The 18,783-nt window shown below is 39.1% G+C and overlaps 3 protein-coding genes across 3 annotated transcripts; all 3 read right to left on the bottom strand.

The window, feature by feature from the left end:
- Window positions 1–192: 192 nt before the first annotated feature.
- pycr1a (pyrroline-5-carboxylate reductase 1a) lies at window positions 193–4,434 on the bottom strand. The gene is made up of 8 exons (XM_007556350.2): window positions 4,303–4,434; window positions 4,024–4,095; window positions 3,849–3,919; window positions 2,934–3,113; window positions 2,621–2,842; window positions 2,414–2,506; window positions 1,439–1,602; window positions 193–1,187 (listed from the first exon to the last, which is right to left on the bottom strand). Exons 2-8 carry the CDS (start codon window positions 4,088–4,090, stop codon window positions 1,019–1,021), a joined length of 966 nt encoding a protein of 321 aa, XP_007556412.1. The 5' UTR covers window positions 4,091–4,095; window positions 4,303–4,434; the 3' UTR covers window positions 193–1,018.
- A 903-nt stretch (window positions 4,435–5,337) lies between these two features.
- On the bottom strand, window positions 5,338–7,527 carry myadml2 (myeloid associated differentiation marker like 2). The gene has a single exon (XM_007556349.2). It carries the CDS (start codon window positions 6,760–6,762, stop codon window positions 5,851–5,853), a length of 912 nt encoding a protein of 303 aa, XP_007556411.1. The 5' UTR covers window positions 6,763–7,527; the 3' UTR covers window positions 5,338–5,850.
- A 2,335-nt stretch (window positions 7,528–9,862) lies between these two features.
- On the bottom strand, window positions 9,863–18,499 carry notum1a (notum, palmitoleoyl-protein carboxylesterase a). The gene is made up of 11 exons (XM_007556348.2): window positions 17,888–18,499; window positions 14,884–14,936; window positions 14,677–14,772; window positions 14,323–14,383; window positions 14,181–14,239; window positions 13,988–14,090; window positions 13,714–13,905; window positions 13,518–13,615; window positions 12,411–12,558; window positions 12,267–12,314; window positions 9,863–12,179 (listed from the first exon to the last, which is right to left on the bottom strand). The coding sequence occupies exons 1-11, from the start codon at window positions 18,226–18,228 to the stop codon at window positions 11,876–11,878; spliced, it is 1,503 nt and encodes a 500-aa protein (XP_007556410.1). The 5' UTR covers window positions 18,229–18,499; the 3' UTR covers window positions 9,863–11,875.
- Window positions 18,500–18,783: the final 284 nt, after the last annotated feature.

The following is an 18,783-nucleotide window of genomic DNA, read 5'->3' as shown; positions in this document are numbered from 1 at the left end:
AACAGCATTTGGCAGAATTATTATAATTAATGTAATAATTAAAATATTACATTAAAAAAGGTATTTTTTTTCCACTATAAAATTAACACAAAATTGGCCCTCTTATAACGGCTTTTCTGTTGTTTATAAAGGCCATTTTGTAAGAGGTGGTTGAATTGAATATTACAAGGTATCAGAGTAAACTGCACATCACATTGTTGAAATTTTTATTTAAGCATTCTCCACCAACTTCACACCCATTACTTGGTGTTGAGCAATCCCAATATATTACATTTTGTCATTGTAAAGTGATGAAATGTGGAAAAAGTACTGGGGTTATCTATATTTTGGTAAGGCACTGCTAAAACAAGCAGACAAGATAATCTTACAAGATAATCTTACTTGGGTATAACACTATATTAAAAATCATAAAACATTGTGATAATATAAATATAAAGACTTATGTTTTTTTTATTATTCGCAAGTAAATATAAGGACCTAATCAAATGTAAGAAATAAAGCGCCCTTACTCCCACTTTTTAAAACAGCCTGTAATGATAGTCTTTAGGTATCTGATTATAAAATCCCAAAGTCCCATCCAATTTGTTACAACTAAACCTTGTATCAAATTTTTACACAAAAAAATCCTAACACTTTCTTTTTTTTTTAGAAAAATAGCAAAAATAAACCTTCTGCCCTCACTTTAACTATATAAATAGTTAAACATGACAATTTCTGTACGGCAAAGAAGTCAGTAGCATCAAACCCAAAGGGATTGCCAAGTTTCCACACAGTGTCAAATTAAAGGGTTCGACTATATTTTTTCAATTCCGAAAAAAAGAAAAAAAAAATCCCACAAAAATAATCATTCACATAGTTTTCCTTTTAATATGGTCAAAATCTATATAAATCTGATTTAGTCTCCCTGAAGTGACCACTGCTCTACAGTGTTAAATGTTTTGGTTTCATGTTCACAAACAGTGGTCAACAGTGGTTCCTAGACAGTGCATATACTGAACGAGGCATTTCAAAAAAAGACTCAGTTTTTCTTGATCCTGGGGTTGGTGTTGTTAAAAATACTGAGTCCACGAGTTCTGACACCGACAGCATCTGCAGTGACGCCTGGCTGCTGAAGAACTTTATCCAGAGTTGTTTTCTTTATCGCAGCAGGGGAGATCTTCTCTTGGTCAGCCAAAAACTGAAGCTCCCTTACAAAAGATACATGTAGAGCATAAGAAACATAGGATATATAGCTTTCACTGCAGTAAGAAATCAGGTACTTTAAATCCGGAAAACCAACAACATTAAGAAATCTTTAAAATATGTCTGCATAACAGCTCCATCTGCTGTCTGAAGTTCATATTTAGTTTAGAATCAATTTACATTAAAAATGGTTAAAAATTGCATTTTTGCTAGGTGCCAATATTTTTTTTCCCCCCACTTCATCTGATCAACTTACCTCGTTCTTACACAAGAGGCTTCAACCGCATTTATGAGGAGGCTTCGGAAGCCACCACTCTCCATGACGTGAAGGGCGTGGATGGTGGCGCCCCCTGGTGAGCAAACGTTGTCTTTAAGCTGCCCAGGGTGTTGCTCTGAATCCAACAACATTCGAGCGGCTCCCTTTAGAGTAGCATAAAGAAGGAAATGATATACAGACTAATGTTTTTTTTTCTGTATCATTATTCAGCACTTGAGCATCCAGATTCTGTCTGCTGTCAGCCAAGACGGGCTTAATTAATCTCCACTGCAACAAAAAGGTGCCTAAATAAATGCCATGGCATGTCTGTTGCCTGGAGTTTCCAAACAGAAGGTTAGAATTTATAATGCTTAAAAATGTCAGCTTTTTATAACAAAGACGCAAGACCAAAATAAATATATATATTATAAATTTAAATCCCAAGAATGCAATTAAATTAAGTCTAAAAAATATGGATGCACTGAATGGACACCACAAATTTCAGATTTGTATTTGTGAAACAAATTTAAAAGCATGCTTTTCAACCATTTCAAAATTATGCAAAACTGTGTCTCGTCCTATCCCATAAAATCCCAATTTTTGTGGTAATAGAATGACAAAATGTTAAAAACTCATGAACACCATTGCAAGGAATTGCATGAACAAATGTAGCATAGCTATACAAGACGATTTTAAAGAATTATTCTATCCTGAATGCCTTGTTAACATAAGGAAAATAGTCAAGGTACTAAGATCACCCTATGGAGCAATGATGTAAAGCTCAAGAGTGACTGCATAAAATCCAAGAACTAAATATCAGAAATGTTAAAGATTATGAGAATTGAAAAAAAACAAAAACAACAAAAAAAGTGTGTCCTGTTATTTAACAAAACAAAAATAAAATTACTAGTGTTTAGGTATGCTTTTTGGACCAAACTGTGCCATCGACTTTACTGTCAAATATGAGGGTCCTACCAGCAGGGCTTGTGCACCGAGGCGTACAGCCAACCTCCTGGGCAGGCCCATTTTTACCCCACCATCAGCAAGGGCATCCACAGCTAGGAATGCCTACAAGACAACAATCACACAATTACAGAGATGGAAAAGGGGCAACTATCCAGAGAGAATCATATAAGCAGGAAGGCAGCATTTTCTAAATGCTGTAAAGCAAAGCAAGCTCACATAGGCGGGTCCACTGCCGCTCAGGCCTGTGACGGCATCGATCAGGTCCTCCTCCACCTCAGTGCAGTAGCCAACGCTAGCCATCAGCTGCTCCAAAAGTTTCCCATCCTCCACCTCTGCATGTGTACCTGTTGCATAGACGGTGGCCCCTTCACGCACCACCACTGGAGTGTTGGTCATGCAGCGCATCACCTTTGGAGAAGTACGATACTGCTGCAGTTTCTGTGAAGCGGTAACAACAAAATCTTCAAGGACCTGATCTCTTAATCATATAACACGTGAAGAAGAAATAAATGCAACGGCTAAGACTCGCCTTCTCTATGGAGCTGATGGTCACACCCGCAGCACAGGACACAATAAGGTGGCGGTCTTCGATATCTGGCCCAATCTCATCAAGAACAAAGGGGATGATGTGGGGCTTCACAGCCAGGAAGAGGACATCACTTCTGCTGACTGTCTCCTTGTTGCTGGTGGTAAAGTTCACACCCATTTTCTATAAATACAGAAGTTTTATAGAAATTAGTTCAATGCGAATAAAGAACTACAAAGTTCTGACAAAAACTTTACATGCACTCATCAGTAGCACGAATATCCCATTAATCCAGAGCTCTTATTAATGAATTTGAACCTTTATTTTTACCAAGAATGGATTGATGAGTTCTATAAATATTCGAAACAAGAGATGGATGAGATTAAGCCATATTTTGTATGATCCACACAGGTTAAAAAAAATAAATTACATACATACATACATACTCTTACATATTGCAAAACATTGCACATAAGGGGTGAAATCTCCTGAACAAATCTGGCTGTTATAACTGGACCCAAACACGCATAACTGATTTTAGAATGAACATTTAGCTTCTAGGACAACCAAATCAAGTGAAAATAGTGCCAACAGCGTCCAAAACCACTTTCTGTCACATCGTATTATCAAATCCAGCCAGAACTTTTCCAGAGCCTGGCTGATGACTGAAATATAGTTGATTTATCCACAACCTGCCCTGGAGGTTTTGGTGGAGGTGTATGTATACATTTAATCCTGTAGAATTTTTTGCCCTGGTTGTAATAGATAAAATAAATTCTTTAGTCTGTTCACTCAATTATAAACAAGATTTTTTTTTTTTTTTTACTAACTAGATATACTTGTTGAATATAGAGAACTGTTCAAATCCAAAATTAACAGGCTGTGACATTCATGGACATGACAAATGTATGTACCCACCCGCAGCTGCTGCACTGTGGGGAGTTCAGTGTCTGGAGAGCTCGCTGTGATTCTGTGGGTGGCAATCACGCCTTGGAGGGGGAAAATGTCCAGAAACAACTTCAGTGTATGATTGCAATCTTCAAAAATACAAGTCAAAACCTATTAAAACGCAAATGTAAAAGTCTAAATTTACCTGCGACCGAGAAGCCTCTCACCAAAGCCTGCGCCAGCTGGCCAGCTCCTATAAATCCGACACTCATTATGCCTGAAAATAGAATAAATTGAATATTATATCATACAGTATGTTTGATATTTGTTTCGCCTCTTTTTCATCACTTCCACGAGTACGTCTCTTCCTGTGTACGTAGTAAACAAACCCTTACTTCCTTGTTATCCTAAAGCAACACGTCACATAATGTATAAGATCATATTTTTGACAAATAGCATCTTTAAAGCAAAAAAATTGACTTACAAATGAGAAAGATTCTTCGAATTAGCAATGTAGCAACAAAATATTATGATTTCAAAGTCAGCGTGTTTCAGTTTCCTCTCCACGTCCAAGTCGCTACCTGTAAAAACACCAGGCATTGGCAGATGTAATCAGCCAATGAGTGTCTAGCTTTGGGTATACGTAACTCGTGTAACCAATCAACAACCTTAATGGGCGGGACTTGGAAAGATGAAGAGCCAGTTGTGTCGGTCTGTACCACACATCAGATCCCTTGACCCAGATATTGAAGAACCATACTGAAATTGACAAAATTAGTCGAGAAAACGGTATTTGCCGCGATTTCTCATGCGTTGACAACACCAAACATGCCAAAATCCGCTTGTTCTGCTCTCAATGTGTGCTTCACACTGAAAAATCATTGGTTTTTCGCCACCTTCTTCCCTTCTTTCCCCATGTTAATAATATTTGTAGTGGAGAGAGCCCATTGTTTGTCAAACCAAACATCCAATATCCAAAGATCAACAAGCTTCTGATTGTGGTCATATCTTGTACTCAGACAAAAGAAGTGCAATATCCAAAATTTGGAAGTTGTATTTTACAGTTTGTTTATCAAGTTTGGGTAACAATAGGCAAAGATCCATCTTATTGTTTATTGCTTCTTCTGTTCAAATAAGAAACAAACACAAAATAGACAAAAAATGCCAAAAAGACAATTAAACTCCTTTTGTAAGCAGGTGCACCCTGATTGTGAAATTATCTGCCATTGTTTTTACATTTTGTCAGTTCCACTGATTATCATTAGCACAGCGAAAAACCTATTTGTACAGACAAGCTTTTAATTTAATTTGATGTTATTTTTGATATGCTTTTCCTACATGTTTTGTGAAGCACTTTGTGAGTTTCATATGTGAAAGGTGCTAAGCAAAGACAATTTTACACACTTCTACTTTCATACTTGCAAGAAATAAATATAATCTTTAAGAAATCAAGTTAAAAGTCAGCCTGAACAATTTTTAAACTTCTTCAGATAAAGAAAGAGATGCAAAACTAAACATGGTCTGTGTTTTGGGCATTTTATTGAACACTGGAATATATATTAGAAAACATATTGGAATAAAGAATGCCACATTCATTCAGTGCTAAAACTGTAATGTAGATAGAAAGCAATTAAATACTCAGTTAGGTTAGGTCAGTTAGGTTTTAAAATGTATCAGATACATTTACATTTCATTACCAAATTGCACTCCACCAATTATATAATGCAATAAGAAGAGAACAGAAAACAGAAAGAGAAAATTCTTGAATACTAAAACCAATATCCAGTCTTGGTGCACACAGTAGACCTTACATATTAGGCAATTCTCTAAGGTATATCTTGTTGAAGTCTTTAAAACAATAAATAAGCTTCTAATTCTAGAAATGTGCATTTATGGCACCAAATAGTGGCAAACGGAGAAAGCAACATGCTTAATACTGTATAGTACTTTTAAGGTTTCTAGTATATAACACTGTTGAGCTATGGATCAAATATTCTTCACAGAAACTGGAGTAAAAGTTTGTTTTTGTTTTTCAGACGGCAGAGCTGGAGACAAATCGAATCCTCTGAGAGTAAACAAGGTCAATAAAATATAACACGAGGTTGACACAGGTGAAGACTGCCACAACCAGCTTACTGTCCCAGGAGCATTCTCCCCGGGGGCAGTCCTCAGGACGAGCATTGCTGCCGTACTTTCTATCAAAGCTGAAGATGGGCCAGATCAGTGCAGTACTGAGGTAGAGGATCACAGCAAAGAACGTGTAGATGACCACAAAGCGGTCAAACAGGAACCTCAGCGCGGCGGTTCTTCCGGACACTGTCACTATGATGACAATCACCGTGACAGAGAAACAGAGGCTGTACACCACCACGCAGTACTGGGTGGCAATGTACTGGTTGTATTCGCTGTCGTTAGCAAGAGCCCCAAAGATGATACAGGCCACAAATCCCTGGACTACCTTGAGCAGACCAGACACAGTGGCCATGTAGCCCACCACAGCTCCTGGTTTTGCTCTGGTCAAGAATACTTCCACTCCATATGGGAAGCAGCAGACGCTGGAACAGACGGTGACGGAAATGCGGTAGATTTGTACTTCGTAGTCCTCGTCAGAGTACTCTGTTTGGAGAAAGTATACTGGGTAGACCACAGAGGCAGTGATGTACATCAGTGTTGCCAGCATGGCGAAGGCGACAGTGAAGTTGTCCCAAGAAATTGGCATGCAGCTGTGGAGCCGTGTGATGTCCAGGGTGAAAACGACCAGTGTGACGGTGAAGCTGAAGCACCAAACAAACATACAGTAGGTCCCATAGTTTGCACTGTAACCTGCGCTGTGGGACACCAGGGCGATTATGGTACATCCAAGCACCAGCTGGCATATTCGGGCAGCACCCAAAGGTGACAGCACAGCGTCCTTGTTGAGGTAGTGTCCCCCATGTGGATCCATAGCGCTGCTAGGCCTACAAAGTTCCGATGTCTTCCTTTGGGATATTCTTGTTCTCAGTGTTGGTGTTCTTACGGCCTACTCCCCTCTTCACATGGACCTCACCCTTTCCTGGTTTGCTCGTAAAGATGACCACTAATTACAAATGTCTGAACGTGCTTTGTAATTAGAAAAGTTTGCTTGAGCTCAGGTTACATTTACAGACAGATATGTAGAGGTTTCTCTGGGAGACTTCGGCAATCAGATTTAAAAAAAAAAGATTTTGGAAAGTTTCTTCTTTGCCACACAAAACGTTAAATTGCGTCCATCTTCAGTGCTCAAAACTCACTCAGTAAGGCAATAAACAAACCATTTTTTTCCTTTTTCCATTATTGGTACAGTTGAAGTCCATTAAAGTATATTCTTTTCTTGCTTACGGCCTTCCTTTGTTGTTGTCCAATGTAAAAAGAAGTTTCTGTTCTCACTGAATTCCTTTAAGAGTTGTATCCAGACTTAGGTCTTCAGCAATAGCTATTTGTGATGAGAGGTGGACAAGTTGTTGTTGCGCCTGTCAGGTCCAGTAGGCCTTTAATTGTCCATCAGATTCAATCTTGTTCTTCAGGTTGCTCTTCCAGTCTCCTTCAGCCTCTTTTGGATTTGGTTTTTTACTTTTCTCTACCTGAGCAGGCACATCCTGTTCCTCCCTGTCTGAGTGTCACTGTGCACTTGGTGGACTGCTAGGGGTGACTGTTTAAATGAAAAGTTTGTGAAGAGCCCAGGCTCACCAGGCCTTTGCCAGCTCTATAAATAGGGGGTCTATATTCCACAGAGGGGCGGGAGGCTACATGTGGCTGGCACCCTGGGAGTCGTATTTCTGGAGAGGCTGACTCAGAGCTCCCTTCAGCATAAGAGACTGGCATTTACATGGAGTGTAATGACAGGGAGGGAGGTTAAAAACTTCCATTAAAGACATAAATTACACATGAGTTGAGAGAGATGATTATACACGAGGGAGAGCAAATTTAGCCTAAACACGTGAGAGGGAGGCGGCATTTCCAGAACAAAGCTTCAACATGTAGGATCAGTGTTCTTTAATTTTTTGATTTATGAACCAAAGAATGGATTTTACTGGGACAACTACCCAATAATCTTTTCATAGCTGTTGATGATTATCAGTGCATTTTGATCCAATACAACTCTGCTTTATAGACAATATTAAATGAGAATAGCTTAGAAAGATCAGAATTTGGGGCATTTTGCAACGCCTACAAATTTCATAAGTGGAAAAAAATACACTGGGATTAAAAGAACCTGTTGTGGCTCTTTTAAGCCTGGTGAAAACAAGTCCTTTGTCTTATGCTATTTGCTTTGTACAGGGTCAGGGATGTCAGGTGTTGAGAAACGATTGCTTCCTGGAGGCGTGGACCGTGTTTAGGTTTTAGATTTTATTGAATTGCTAATTTTTGTTCATGATGTATAATGCACCAGGTCCACACTAAGAAGCTTATTGCAAATTGCTTGTGCTGTAAACAACCATCCTCCACTCCAAATACAGTTATATTATTAATTCAATATTTGAAAGTGTGGCCAACACGGACTGAACGGCTACATTCACTTCCTCTGCTGCCATTCCTAAAACAGCGCAGAAATTCAGCGTCATCGTTTACAACTTTTCCTTCTGTTCACTGATTGGCCCGGTGGAAAATCTCCTGGACACAGTCTATGTCAAAGGGAGAAAGCCCAGACTGTGCTGTAAGCGAGAATTTTGTTTTCCAAACGGTGTTGCACAAGAAGGCATTAGCCAGGCTAGGCTCTTTTGGGGGTTGCTCAAAACTGAGAAAATGCCCCAGGAAAAGCTTGTGGTTCCAGACCAGCCTGGAAAATCTGGAATATTATGGCATTTTTTTACCATTTCCAGTTCAATATATAGAAAAATGGTAACACTTTATTTTAAGGGGGGTGAATAAGACTGACATGACACTTTCATAAACATGACATAACACATGTCATGAACATGAATAAGCCTTCATGAATATTTATGACTGTTGTCATAAAGTGTCATTCGGTAAATTATGACACTTTTAATACAAAGTTGACATTATTCAAAATGTCTTTGTTATGACAACTTGACATTAACCAATAAATCATTCCTGTTTAAACTTTACCTTTAATAACATAAAGTTACCTAATTTTTAAAGTGAAATCAATAATACTTTTATAACAAATTTATATCAGTAATGATTTATTGGTTAATGTCAAGTTGTCATAACAAAGACATTTTGAATAATGTCAACTTTGTATTAAAAGTGTCATAATTTACCAAATGACGCTTTATGACAACAGTCATTCATGAAGGCTTATTCATGTTAATGACAGGTGTTATGTCATGTTCATGACAGTGTCATGTCAGTCTTATTCACCCCCCTTAAAATAAAGTGTTACCAGAAAAATATATGTTTCAAGCTTTTTGCCTCTCTGTCCATTCATCCAGGTGAATCATCCCAAAGAAATAGATCAAGATAAAATGAGAATTTTGACATGAAAAACAGGCAGCAAATTAAGGCAAACAAAATGTTAAAAGAAAGCTGCACATCTAGTGCCATTTATGATACTAGGTTTTTTTTTTTTTAGTTTGAATTGAATTATAATTGCAATGATGCAGTTGCCATTAGTGTTTTCATGACACCTTCGATTTTTTATGCTTACATAGTCCTCATCTGTTTATACACTTTTTTGACCTGTTTTTCTTACATTGAACACTAGTTGTTTAATTTCCAGCTACGGAAATGGCAGGGGATATCTTTGACAATCCCAATTTTTTTTGTTTCTTCCTCCTTCTAAGAAGTCATAAAATCCAACTCTAGCCCCTCTACAACTTGTTACCAATGATCATTATAACGTGTAAATAATAACAAGACTGCTCAGCAATGTTCACCTTGTAGTATATGTAATGTCTTCCTTTTTGGGTGTGATACAAAGACATGCAATCAGCACAAAGCAAAGAACAGCAATGTATTTACAATTTACAAAGAATCACTTCTCTGTAAAAAATAGCACTTATAAATATGATTTACATAACAAAATAAATATGTAAAAGTTACCAATGTAGCTTGAGTTACTTTTGTTTTTGTTAAAAAATATGTTACAGAATAAAATTACAATTAGTAATACTTCCTTTTTTTTTTTCCGGTGTGATGAAAAATAGAGGTCCTTTACAAGCATATTTTATAAAGTCATCATTACATACAAACAATGTCATTATATTAAAACGTGATCTCTATGATGAAATAAAAGAATGGAGTTACAATGGTGAACACTTCCAAATAATCTATACAAATACTCATAAAATATACAATACACAACATTTGTCTCCCTTTAAATGTTCATCGTGCATTGAGTTTGATGACTGTTGAGCTGTAGGGAGTTGACCTGACATAAGTGTGTGTCCTGTGATGATGACACAGTCCGTAAGAAAGAGGTATGGATGTAATGGCACTATAATGTGTATGTATAGCTGTTTGTGACTTGTTTCCAGGTCCACCTTAACACCATTTCAGAGTATGATTAGAACTATTATATATTGATGTAGCTTCAGCCGCAAAAATTCGCATGTCCGATTTCAACTAGGTGTAGACCAGTTTCAGGTATCAAGGTTGAAAGCTTAAAAGTTGAAAGCTTAAAAGAGTAAAACGAATAAAGTAATTAAAAGAATAAAAGAGAGCAACTTGCTGTTATCTGGTGAAAGTCTCACTATCTCACTCATTTAATAAAACAGCTTCTTTTAAAATAGGTATATCAATATTTCATAAAGTTGTTGTTTCGAAATCACCAGCATTTTTCATTGTACGGTTGCTACAGTTTAAGGTCATTTAAATGACATGCCAGTGTCAGTGGCATGTGGTTGAAGATTTCTCTGACTGTATGGAGATTGGAGAAAACCAACTGCTTGCAAAAGTCACAGACTTTCGTTTAAGGTGACATTGTTTTAAAACTATAGTTGGCAATTCAAGAGCAGCATGATTGAAGGCAGCTGACTACAAGTTAGCCACCTGAGCAGATACCTGAACTGATTAACCAGTCATTTATTTTCCAGGTTATCGTACTGAAAAACCTCTTATCCCGTGTCAGTGGTGTTCTATTGTTTATAAAAAAATATATGTCAATGGGAAACGGCAGAGGACATTAATCCTTTGGAATCCATTTCTCTAGAGTTACTCTGTGTTTTTGCTTGGGTCAATGTATCAGTCAAAATAACTTCTATAAACAAATCTCACAGATATAGCTATCAAAACTCTAATAATGATTATGTTAGATAATTGTAGCAGCAATTGAATTAAATGTTGCTTCCTGTTTTAATTGAAATCGATTTGATCACGATATACCTTTTTGCTGAAACCTGATCATCTTGTGAAAGTCTCAAACAAGCTCCTGCGAAATTCCAACTTTGCCTGCTTATTTTCACAATCATCGCAATATTTAGTGCAGATGCTATCTGACAACCTATTTTCATTTGGGTACCTTTAACACTAAAATAAAGGCAACTTACTTTCTTTTTACTTTTAAGAGCTTTACTGACTGTGCTTTTCTGTATCGTTTTTACACTGTTTCTGCTAAACACATGACCCGATGTGTTTTCTATTAGAAACTATAGAAATACATCTCTAATACACAAGAGGTAATAGGACTTTTTTTTTTCTGTTATGAACACTATTGACTACCTAAAATATAAAACAGCATTTTTTTTGTACCATTATTGCATTCACTAAATCTATTCAGTACAAAAGGATGACAGCACTAAAGACATGAAGTCAGTTAGCATCTTTAAAACTGGATTACATTCATGATATTGTTGTTTTTATTTTATTATAATTAATTTTTTTTTGCTTTTTAAAAAATAAAATATAATTTATTGTAGCATTTATAATAGCAAAAAGTGGTGCCTGGTCATGGTGGAGCCTGGTGTGTCAGACATGACTTCAGGGTCAAATTGAAGCACCTGGGATGGAAGGAGGTCTGGAAGCAACAGAAGGGGAACTGCAGTGGGGAGGGTGAGCAGAGGTATCAGTTATGGGAGACAGGCCAGAAAGATCATCCAGTCCTGCTTGGTTCTAGCTTAAAACTGGACGGTGTATCCCTTTTAGCTGCCACTGCTCAGCATGCCCAGTAGTTTGCTCGGGTCCATGCCTTGCTGCTGGGCCATCTTCTGCACGTCGAACCCCATGTGCATGAGAAACTGCACGACGCTCATCTCTTGCCCCGTGAATTGGTCCCGGATGGTCGGGCAGGTGGGGTTGCAGTGCGGCCAGGGGCAGTTGTCAATCAGATGCACAGGACACGCTTTGGGCGGTGGCTTGTTGTTTCTGCTGTCATGGAGGCTGCGGTCCCAGCAGTGAAGGGCTCGGGGCAGAGAGGTCCCTTTGACTTGCACGTCGATCCAGTAGCTGAATCACAACACAAGAGGGCGCCGTTAGCTCACAGTAGAAAAAACAATACATGCAAAGTCCCCCAGAATGGTAAATGTCACTCACTTTCTGGTGATAACTTCATGTGATAAACATGCTGGAGCAAACATAGCCCTGAAGAAAAGAAGGCATGATAAATAATGAATAAATAAATATATATGTTTATATATATTTTAATTCTCTTTCTAAATTGCAAGAATGCAGCCTTACGGGACATCTTTGAGTGTGTTCCTCAGCTCAATGCCCAGATTCTGGATGTAGCGCCACTGGCCTTCCTGCACAGGCTGACCTGTTAGCTGGATGTTGTCCACTGTCAACTGAGCCTCATCAAACAGCCACTGGACCACAAACACGGGACCTGCACAGAGATAAAAAAAAAAGAAGAAAAAAATAAAGAGAAAAAGGCAAATTAATTTAAAATGTTTTAAAACTTAATAATAAATGTGGATACAGGCATTTTAGTATAATAAAAATAATCCAAACAGAGCCAGCCCGTGTTTTGAACAGGTTTTCATTTTAGGACTGGCATTCAGAGGATCCCACAAGCCACTGACCTCCTTTTCTTTAATCTTATTAATGAATCCCCTTTTTGCTTTTAAATTGATTTAGCATTCTTTGTACTTTGCATTGGATTCAATGTAGTCTCACTGCACTCAGGCAAGAAGAGCTAAGTTTATTGTTACATTCACCAGAAAGCATGGAAGAAAGTTTCTATAATTGATCATTTTGCCACTTTGCAAATATGTGCTTTTGCAGCGTAGGTAGAAATTGAACTGTCTAACACAAGATGTTTATACTGATCAGGCATCATTTTATACCCACCAGAGAGATGCTTTATAGCTGCTTTTTAACTGAGGAGTTAAAGTAACTTCACATATTCTGCATATTGTAGTAATATAGCTCCAATTAATATTACATACTTTTGGTCTGAGGTCATCATTGGATATATTTCATATAAGTGAAGTGTGAAATGGGAAAAGCCATTGTGAAGGTCACAGTTAAATGTGAGATTTTAGCATTTCCATAGCATACATACACACTGTTGAAAGTGCTAAGAAATGCTACTAGCTGATGCAATTATGATCAGAAATGCTCTGATAACTTAGATACAAGATAAAATCATCAATACAGCTTTGAATTATGACTCTGCTGTAAAAAAAAAAAAAAAAAAACAAAAAAAAAAAACAAACAAAACTGAACTGATGCTGGAAAGAAAATTTTGTATGTGACATTTGTGAATTTATCGGCATGTCCTCTGCTTCTTCCAGTTGTATTGGTCTAACCAGGCCAGTAGGGGGCCCCACATGACAAACTCACTTTTAATTGATGGGAAGACTCTGTATCCAAAGAAACAATTCCACTCCTCTCCTTCATGGCTTTGCCTGCACCTATCAGGCACCACACTTCCCCAGTACCTTGCAGGAAATTCAACAAAACAACATAAGCAAACATGCTCTCAGTTGCCAAACAATCAAATGTGAGATGAATTTTTGATTTTATATTTTTCCCCTACTTGATTCCTCTCTTGATAGTCTCTGTGGGCGTGCAACCGATTGTGTCCACACAGTCCGTGCAGTGGTACTGCTTGTTGTCCAGGAACCAGCCCGAGTCGGACAGGCCTCGCACCTGTATCCCAGCGTAGCCCATCCCCTCCAGGAGCTCGGCTACGCGATCCACATTCAGCAGAACCCCCGTGCCGCCAGCACTGCGAACAGCAGCAATTCACATCTGTATCAGCAAGCGTACAGCAAAGCTACACTGATTTGCAAGAATTTCAAATTAAATACCTGCTTCCTGCTAACAGAAGGACCCTGGCATTGTCTAGACCTTTGCCCAGAAGATTTTTTACAACTTCCTGGATAATCAGGGAGCCCATGAAAGCATATCCATCTGAGCAAAAACAGTAAGAAGAGGTTTAAAATAGCCATTCCTTAAGGATGAACACACTGTCCCAACTGAGAGGACTTCATAATCTCTTACTCTGCTCTGTCTTAGCCGTAACACCACTCCACACGTCACTGGAGCAGTAGGGAATGAACCTGCACAAATGATGCATAGTTAAAACTGGCAGTAGGGAATTCAGCGACGCAGTCACTGAGCACAGAAACAGCAGTCAACTTACACCATGTTTGCGTTCCACCAGTGAGGGTTTTCCTCGGGCAGTGGAGACAGGATCCCCGTGCCTGCAGAGACAAATGTATCATTAGCCATCCTGGCTCCCCCCCAATCCCCAGACACATCCTCCTCTTACTCATCATCATTACCAAATGGATTATAGTCATTACACTGCAATGACAGAGAAAGGAATCTATGCTTTCTTAGCAGTGGGCGCCAGGTAACTATTCTGAACCATCTCATGACTGGATGCAAGGTCTTAATAACACTGTAAATGGGTGCACGTCACATCCGATCTCATTTCATTGCAAATAAGTCAAGGCAGCTTCTACTTTGCACTCTGCGGTGCAAACAAACTGACCTCTTTTAGTTTGGGGCCACTTGGAAGAGCTCATAAACCGCCTCATGGTCTCGTATCGGCTGTCGCAGTTCTCCTTGTTAAAGCAGTACCAGCCGCCTGGAAAATAACACGTGAAATGGGACGCGTCACAAATCAGTTCTCCCGTCAACTAACTCCTAATTTGATTTGGAGATGGATTTAGAAGTGAGAAGTTGGTCAGATACACACCTTCAAGGAATATCAACCAGCGTCTGCTACCCCGAGACTCTTTCAGGTAGTACCTGTGGGGGAATAAAAGTCAGTATGACTTGCATGTTTGCGTAAAAAAAAAAAAAAAAGATCAATGTAACAACTCACTTTTTATTTTATTTTATATAAGCATTTCTCTAAGAAAATGTGATACAGATAGAAACCTGCAAGGTAACACTCTAACTACTCTTTCGCCTGCATAAAAAAACAGAACAAATATGACTTCATTGCTTTAAAATAAACAAAAAAGTCCTTTATCTTCATTTGATTTTTATCTGTGAAAACTGACAGAAAACAGCAACAGTGGAGAACAATGAGCCTATGTGTGTTTTCTGCTCTGATGCGATGCTTGAATGGGAGATAAACATCACACCAACCCCTATCCCAGGTTGTACCATCATTTCTCAACGTGGAGCTCATCATTCTTCTGTCTTTCCCACAGTGTGGATATAAGTCGAGAAAAAAGAAAATTAAGAGAAATTAAGAATTGTCAAGTTTCAAGTGCACTTTGAGGCATAGAAAAAAAAAAGAAGAAAGAATTGAAAGTAGTATTTTCTCCAAACAGCAACTGCAGAACAACTTAATTAATGGTGGGACATTCAAGGAGAGAGCATGGCTATGATTTTTGGATGCACTTGTTAAAAAAACATGCCAGTATTTTATTGAAAATGGTCTAACCTGCTATGGTTAGATCAGAAGAAGAAGCTTCTCAACTGGATTTAATTTTAATTTTTTTTTCTATTCTTTCAACTTCACCAATGACTCAACTCAAGAGACTGCCAAAAGACATTTCATTGAGTTTAAAGAGGACAGACTTGGCTTGCACCTTCCAGCTGCTTGTTCAGACCGCTGAATCACACGTTTTGGCTTCGGATGATGCTTAACGCAACTATTGCCAGCAAGAGTCGGCGATGCAGTTTCCAAACAACAAAGAATTTATTGGAGCATTCTTGGGAAGTTTAACAAGCTTCGCTGTGAAGGTGTCGTGTTGACCCACTCGCGCTAAACAAGAGTGATTCTGGGAGGTGAATTACAACACCATTCCTGAACGATTAACTTTAAGCGTCTAATCTTTGGATGTGTATAGCTGTGATTAATAGCTCTCGGGAAAATGGTGTTTATGTGAATGAAAGGACATCTGCCAATACCAGGCTGGGTCTCCACAGCGCTCAGAATCTCACAGTGAAAGCAGCCGGCTCTCACCACATGCCACTTTGAGATCAGACTGGATTCTAAATCCACAGGTACATGAAATTTAGTCAATGTGATCCACGTCTAAACTCTTCAAGGATGGGTTTTCATGAACTAAAAACAACTGAAATGAATACCTATGAGAGCAGAAGACACATGTAGTTCATTGTATCTTTTTTTTTATTTCCCTTCTTAACTTTTATTTCTTTTATTATCCTCCACACGTCCTCCTTGGTACTATTGCAGATGCTGATATTTTTGGTTGATTCGTGCCGTCTACCCACGGGACGCTTCCTACTGCCATATGCCTCAATACATACCCACCAGGGGGATTTTGGTTTGATTCGGGGTCAAAACATATCATAGTTACTGGAGCAAACAGAGATTACAGCTAAAACAGGTTTTGGGAAAGTGAAATTCACCTAAATTTAATTATTCATTAGATTTGAGCATTTATGTGATTATTCAACTTCAAATTCCCTTAAAACTTCAAATGAAAGCTTAAGTACAACATAGTTTATAATGATTAAAACAGGAAGTTAGGAAGGATGAAATATCAATCCACAGGGACAAATTGGGGAAAGGCTGAATGGAAGAAATCTCACTTGTATCACCTGTCTGATTTTTTCTTCTTTATTTATTTTTTAAAAAGCTGATTAAGGTACAGGATGAATATCTCAATACCCCCTTTATAAAAAGCCAATCTCACCTACAATGTGAGGTAGCTAGACCCACCATAATGTTTTTGTTTTTTTGTTTTTTTATGTTGCCAGGACAGGACACGCTTAAAAGTGATTTACGTAACAAAGAAAACTGCAAATAATAACTAGATGATATGTTTACAGTATAATTTATCTCAGATTTCCATTATGTGCTGATAGTCTAAAAACAGCCAAAAACACATATGCTACTTTTGTGATTAAATTGATGCACAAGCACATAGATTTATATATATATATAAACAATTTTTCAAAGCTTACATCTCTTTTTCCAATGAAATACATAATATGTTTAGCTGTCAGTTGCAGAATAATAAAGCAGAACACTTCTGAAACATCCCAACTCCACTGTTTGGGTCCCGTCCTCAAACATTCTCTGTCTGAAAGTAACGTGCTTTGCAATAGGCAGGGGTCTGCAAACTTACACCGAAGCTTTCTGCAGAGCAAATCCTGCATTCTAATTTGAAGCAAAGGAAATGAAGCATGGACCATGTGGCTCCCCGCAAATTTCATGCTCCGCTGACGCAAAGCAGCTGTCCAGATCCTACCTTATCCTGACTGAGCCTCCGCTTTTTGTACTTTTGCACTCTTTACACACGTTTGTCAATCATGTGTTTTCCAACCGACGCTGCTAACACTGCGACGTCGTTTGGGGTGGGGAATGACAAAACGGAACTTTTTTTTAAGTCCATACGTTTAGTGTAAACGTAGCCAAAGGAAGGACATCAAAAGTCAGGGTTGGTTAGCCGAAAAACAAACCCTAAACACTTCAACCACATTTAGACATCTTAGACGTCTCAACAGAACGCTTTTTACGGCTCACTTTCAGAAATAACTTCACATTTCTAAGTATATATGTACAAAGTAAGATTTTAATTTGGGAAACAAACTTGACCAAGTCGCGAAAGTTCACTTTTGGAAAAGCACTTTCTTTCTCAAGTCAGATGCGACTGACTGCAGGTGACCAGGAGCAGAGAAAGCCCCGCTTGAGGCACAACAGCAGCAGCTCAGGTGACCCTGAAACTAAATTTGACCACATACGTGTCTGCGCGCTAACGTGATTTGCTACGTACCCGGCGGGACTCCCGTCGTTGCAGGTGACTGACGTGTTCACCAGAAAGTTCAGCTTCATGTCGTGGTCAAGCTTCTGTGCCGAGCACGGGTACAGGGACTGCGCGAGGTTCTTCACCTGCGTCATGAAGTTATCCATGTTCTCCTCCACTGCGGTGAAGTCCAGAGGGAAGCTCTCCGTGGTGTCGCCCCTGTCCGACCGGTGCGTGGGAGGGGGCGGCGAGCGGCGAGGCTGCGGGTTGCGGCCGCCCCGGAACCTCCGCGCGCACAGAGCACCGGGCTGCATCAGCACCAGCAGCAGCGGCACCAGGAGCAGGGATGGGACCATTCTGACGGCTTTCATCTCAAGATGTTTCAACAGATACAACAACAGACGGAGCGATGCGCGCAACTTTCCTGAGTAAATCAACGGCTATCACGCCCGGATTCGACGGAGCTTGTCAAGCTCCTAAGATGTCAAATTTAAAATGACTTAAAAGCAAAAAAAAGTCCTAAGAGACCAACAAGTCATCCACTAAGCTTTCTGAACCTGATGCAAACCCTCTCAGACAGAAGTCAAACCTCTGCTTTACAAGACGGACTGGAGTGCCTCTGGATCAAGCGCACAAGCTTGAACAACAACACTTGTGCCATGCTCTTGTATTTTATTCAAACTTTCCCCCCATGTGCGTCCACCCAGCCAATCGCTGCTGCGGGGGCAGGACTTAGGGCACGATCAAGCGTGGCAGACTAGCCCCACTTCTTTTTCTCTCTTTTTTTTTTATTTAAACAGGAAAAAATGTCGATGCGTTGGTTCTTTTGATCCACAATGTTTTATTTGATGTGGTAGCTTTTACTGGCCTTGAAATGCCCATTTCCCATCCTACCGCAAATTTATGAAGTGAGAATACAGTCAAAG

Source organism: Poecilia formosa, unplaced genomic scaffold (assembly GCF_000485575.1).
Source record: "Poecilia formosa unplaced genomic scaffold, Poecilia_formosa-5.1.2 Scaffold78, whole genome shotgun sequence".
In the NCBI taxonomy this organism is placed as follows: domain Eukaryota; kingdom Metazoa; phylum Chordata; class Actinopteri; order Cyprinodontiformes; family Poeciliidae; genus Poecilia; species Poecilia formosa.
The sequence above is the reverse complement of the archived record's forward strand: the minus strand, read 5'-3'. Positions and strand labels throughout refer to the sequence as shown.

Bases quoted from the DNA above. Each gene is read 5' to 3' on its own strand.
- notum1a (XM_007556348.2), bottom strand. From the start codon at position 18,228: ATGAAAGCCGTCAGAATGGTCCCATCCCTGCTCCTGGTGCCGCTGCTG. The intron at 14,384-14,676 runs GTCAGTTTGTTT...TTGTCTCTGCAG, and splicing joins GTGGCCCCAAACTAAAAGAG to GCACGGGGATCCTGTCTCCA. The intron at 14,091-14,180 runs GTAAGAGATTAT...GTTTTTGCTCAG, and splicing joins TACGGCTAAGACAGAGCAGA to ATGGATATGCTTTCATGGGC.
- myadml2 (XM_007556349.2), bottom strand. From the start codon at position 6,762: ATGGATCCACATGGGGGACACTACCTCAACAAGGACGCTGTGCTGTCA.
- pycr1a (XM_007556350.2), bottom strand. From the start codon at position 4,090: ATGAGTGTCGGATTTATAGGAGCTGGCCAGCTGGCGCAGGCTTTGGTG. The intron at 3,114-3,848 runs GTGGGTACATAC...CTGTATTTATAG, and splicing joins CCACAGTGCAGCAGCTGCGG to AAAATGGGTGTGAACTTTAC. The intron at 2,507-2,620 runs GTGAGCTTGCTT...GTTGTCTTGTAG, and splicing joins GCGGCAGTGGACCCGCCTAT to GCATTCCTAGCTGTGGATGC.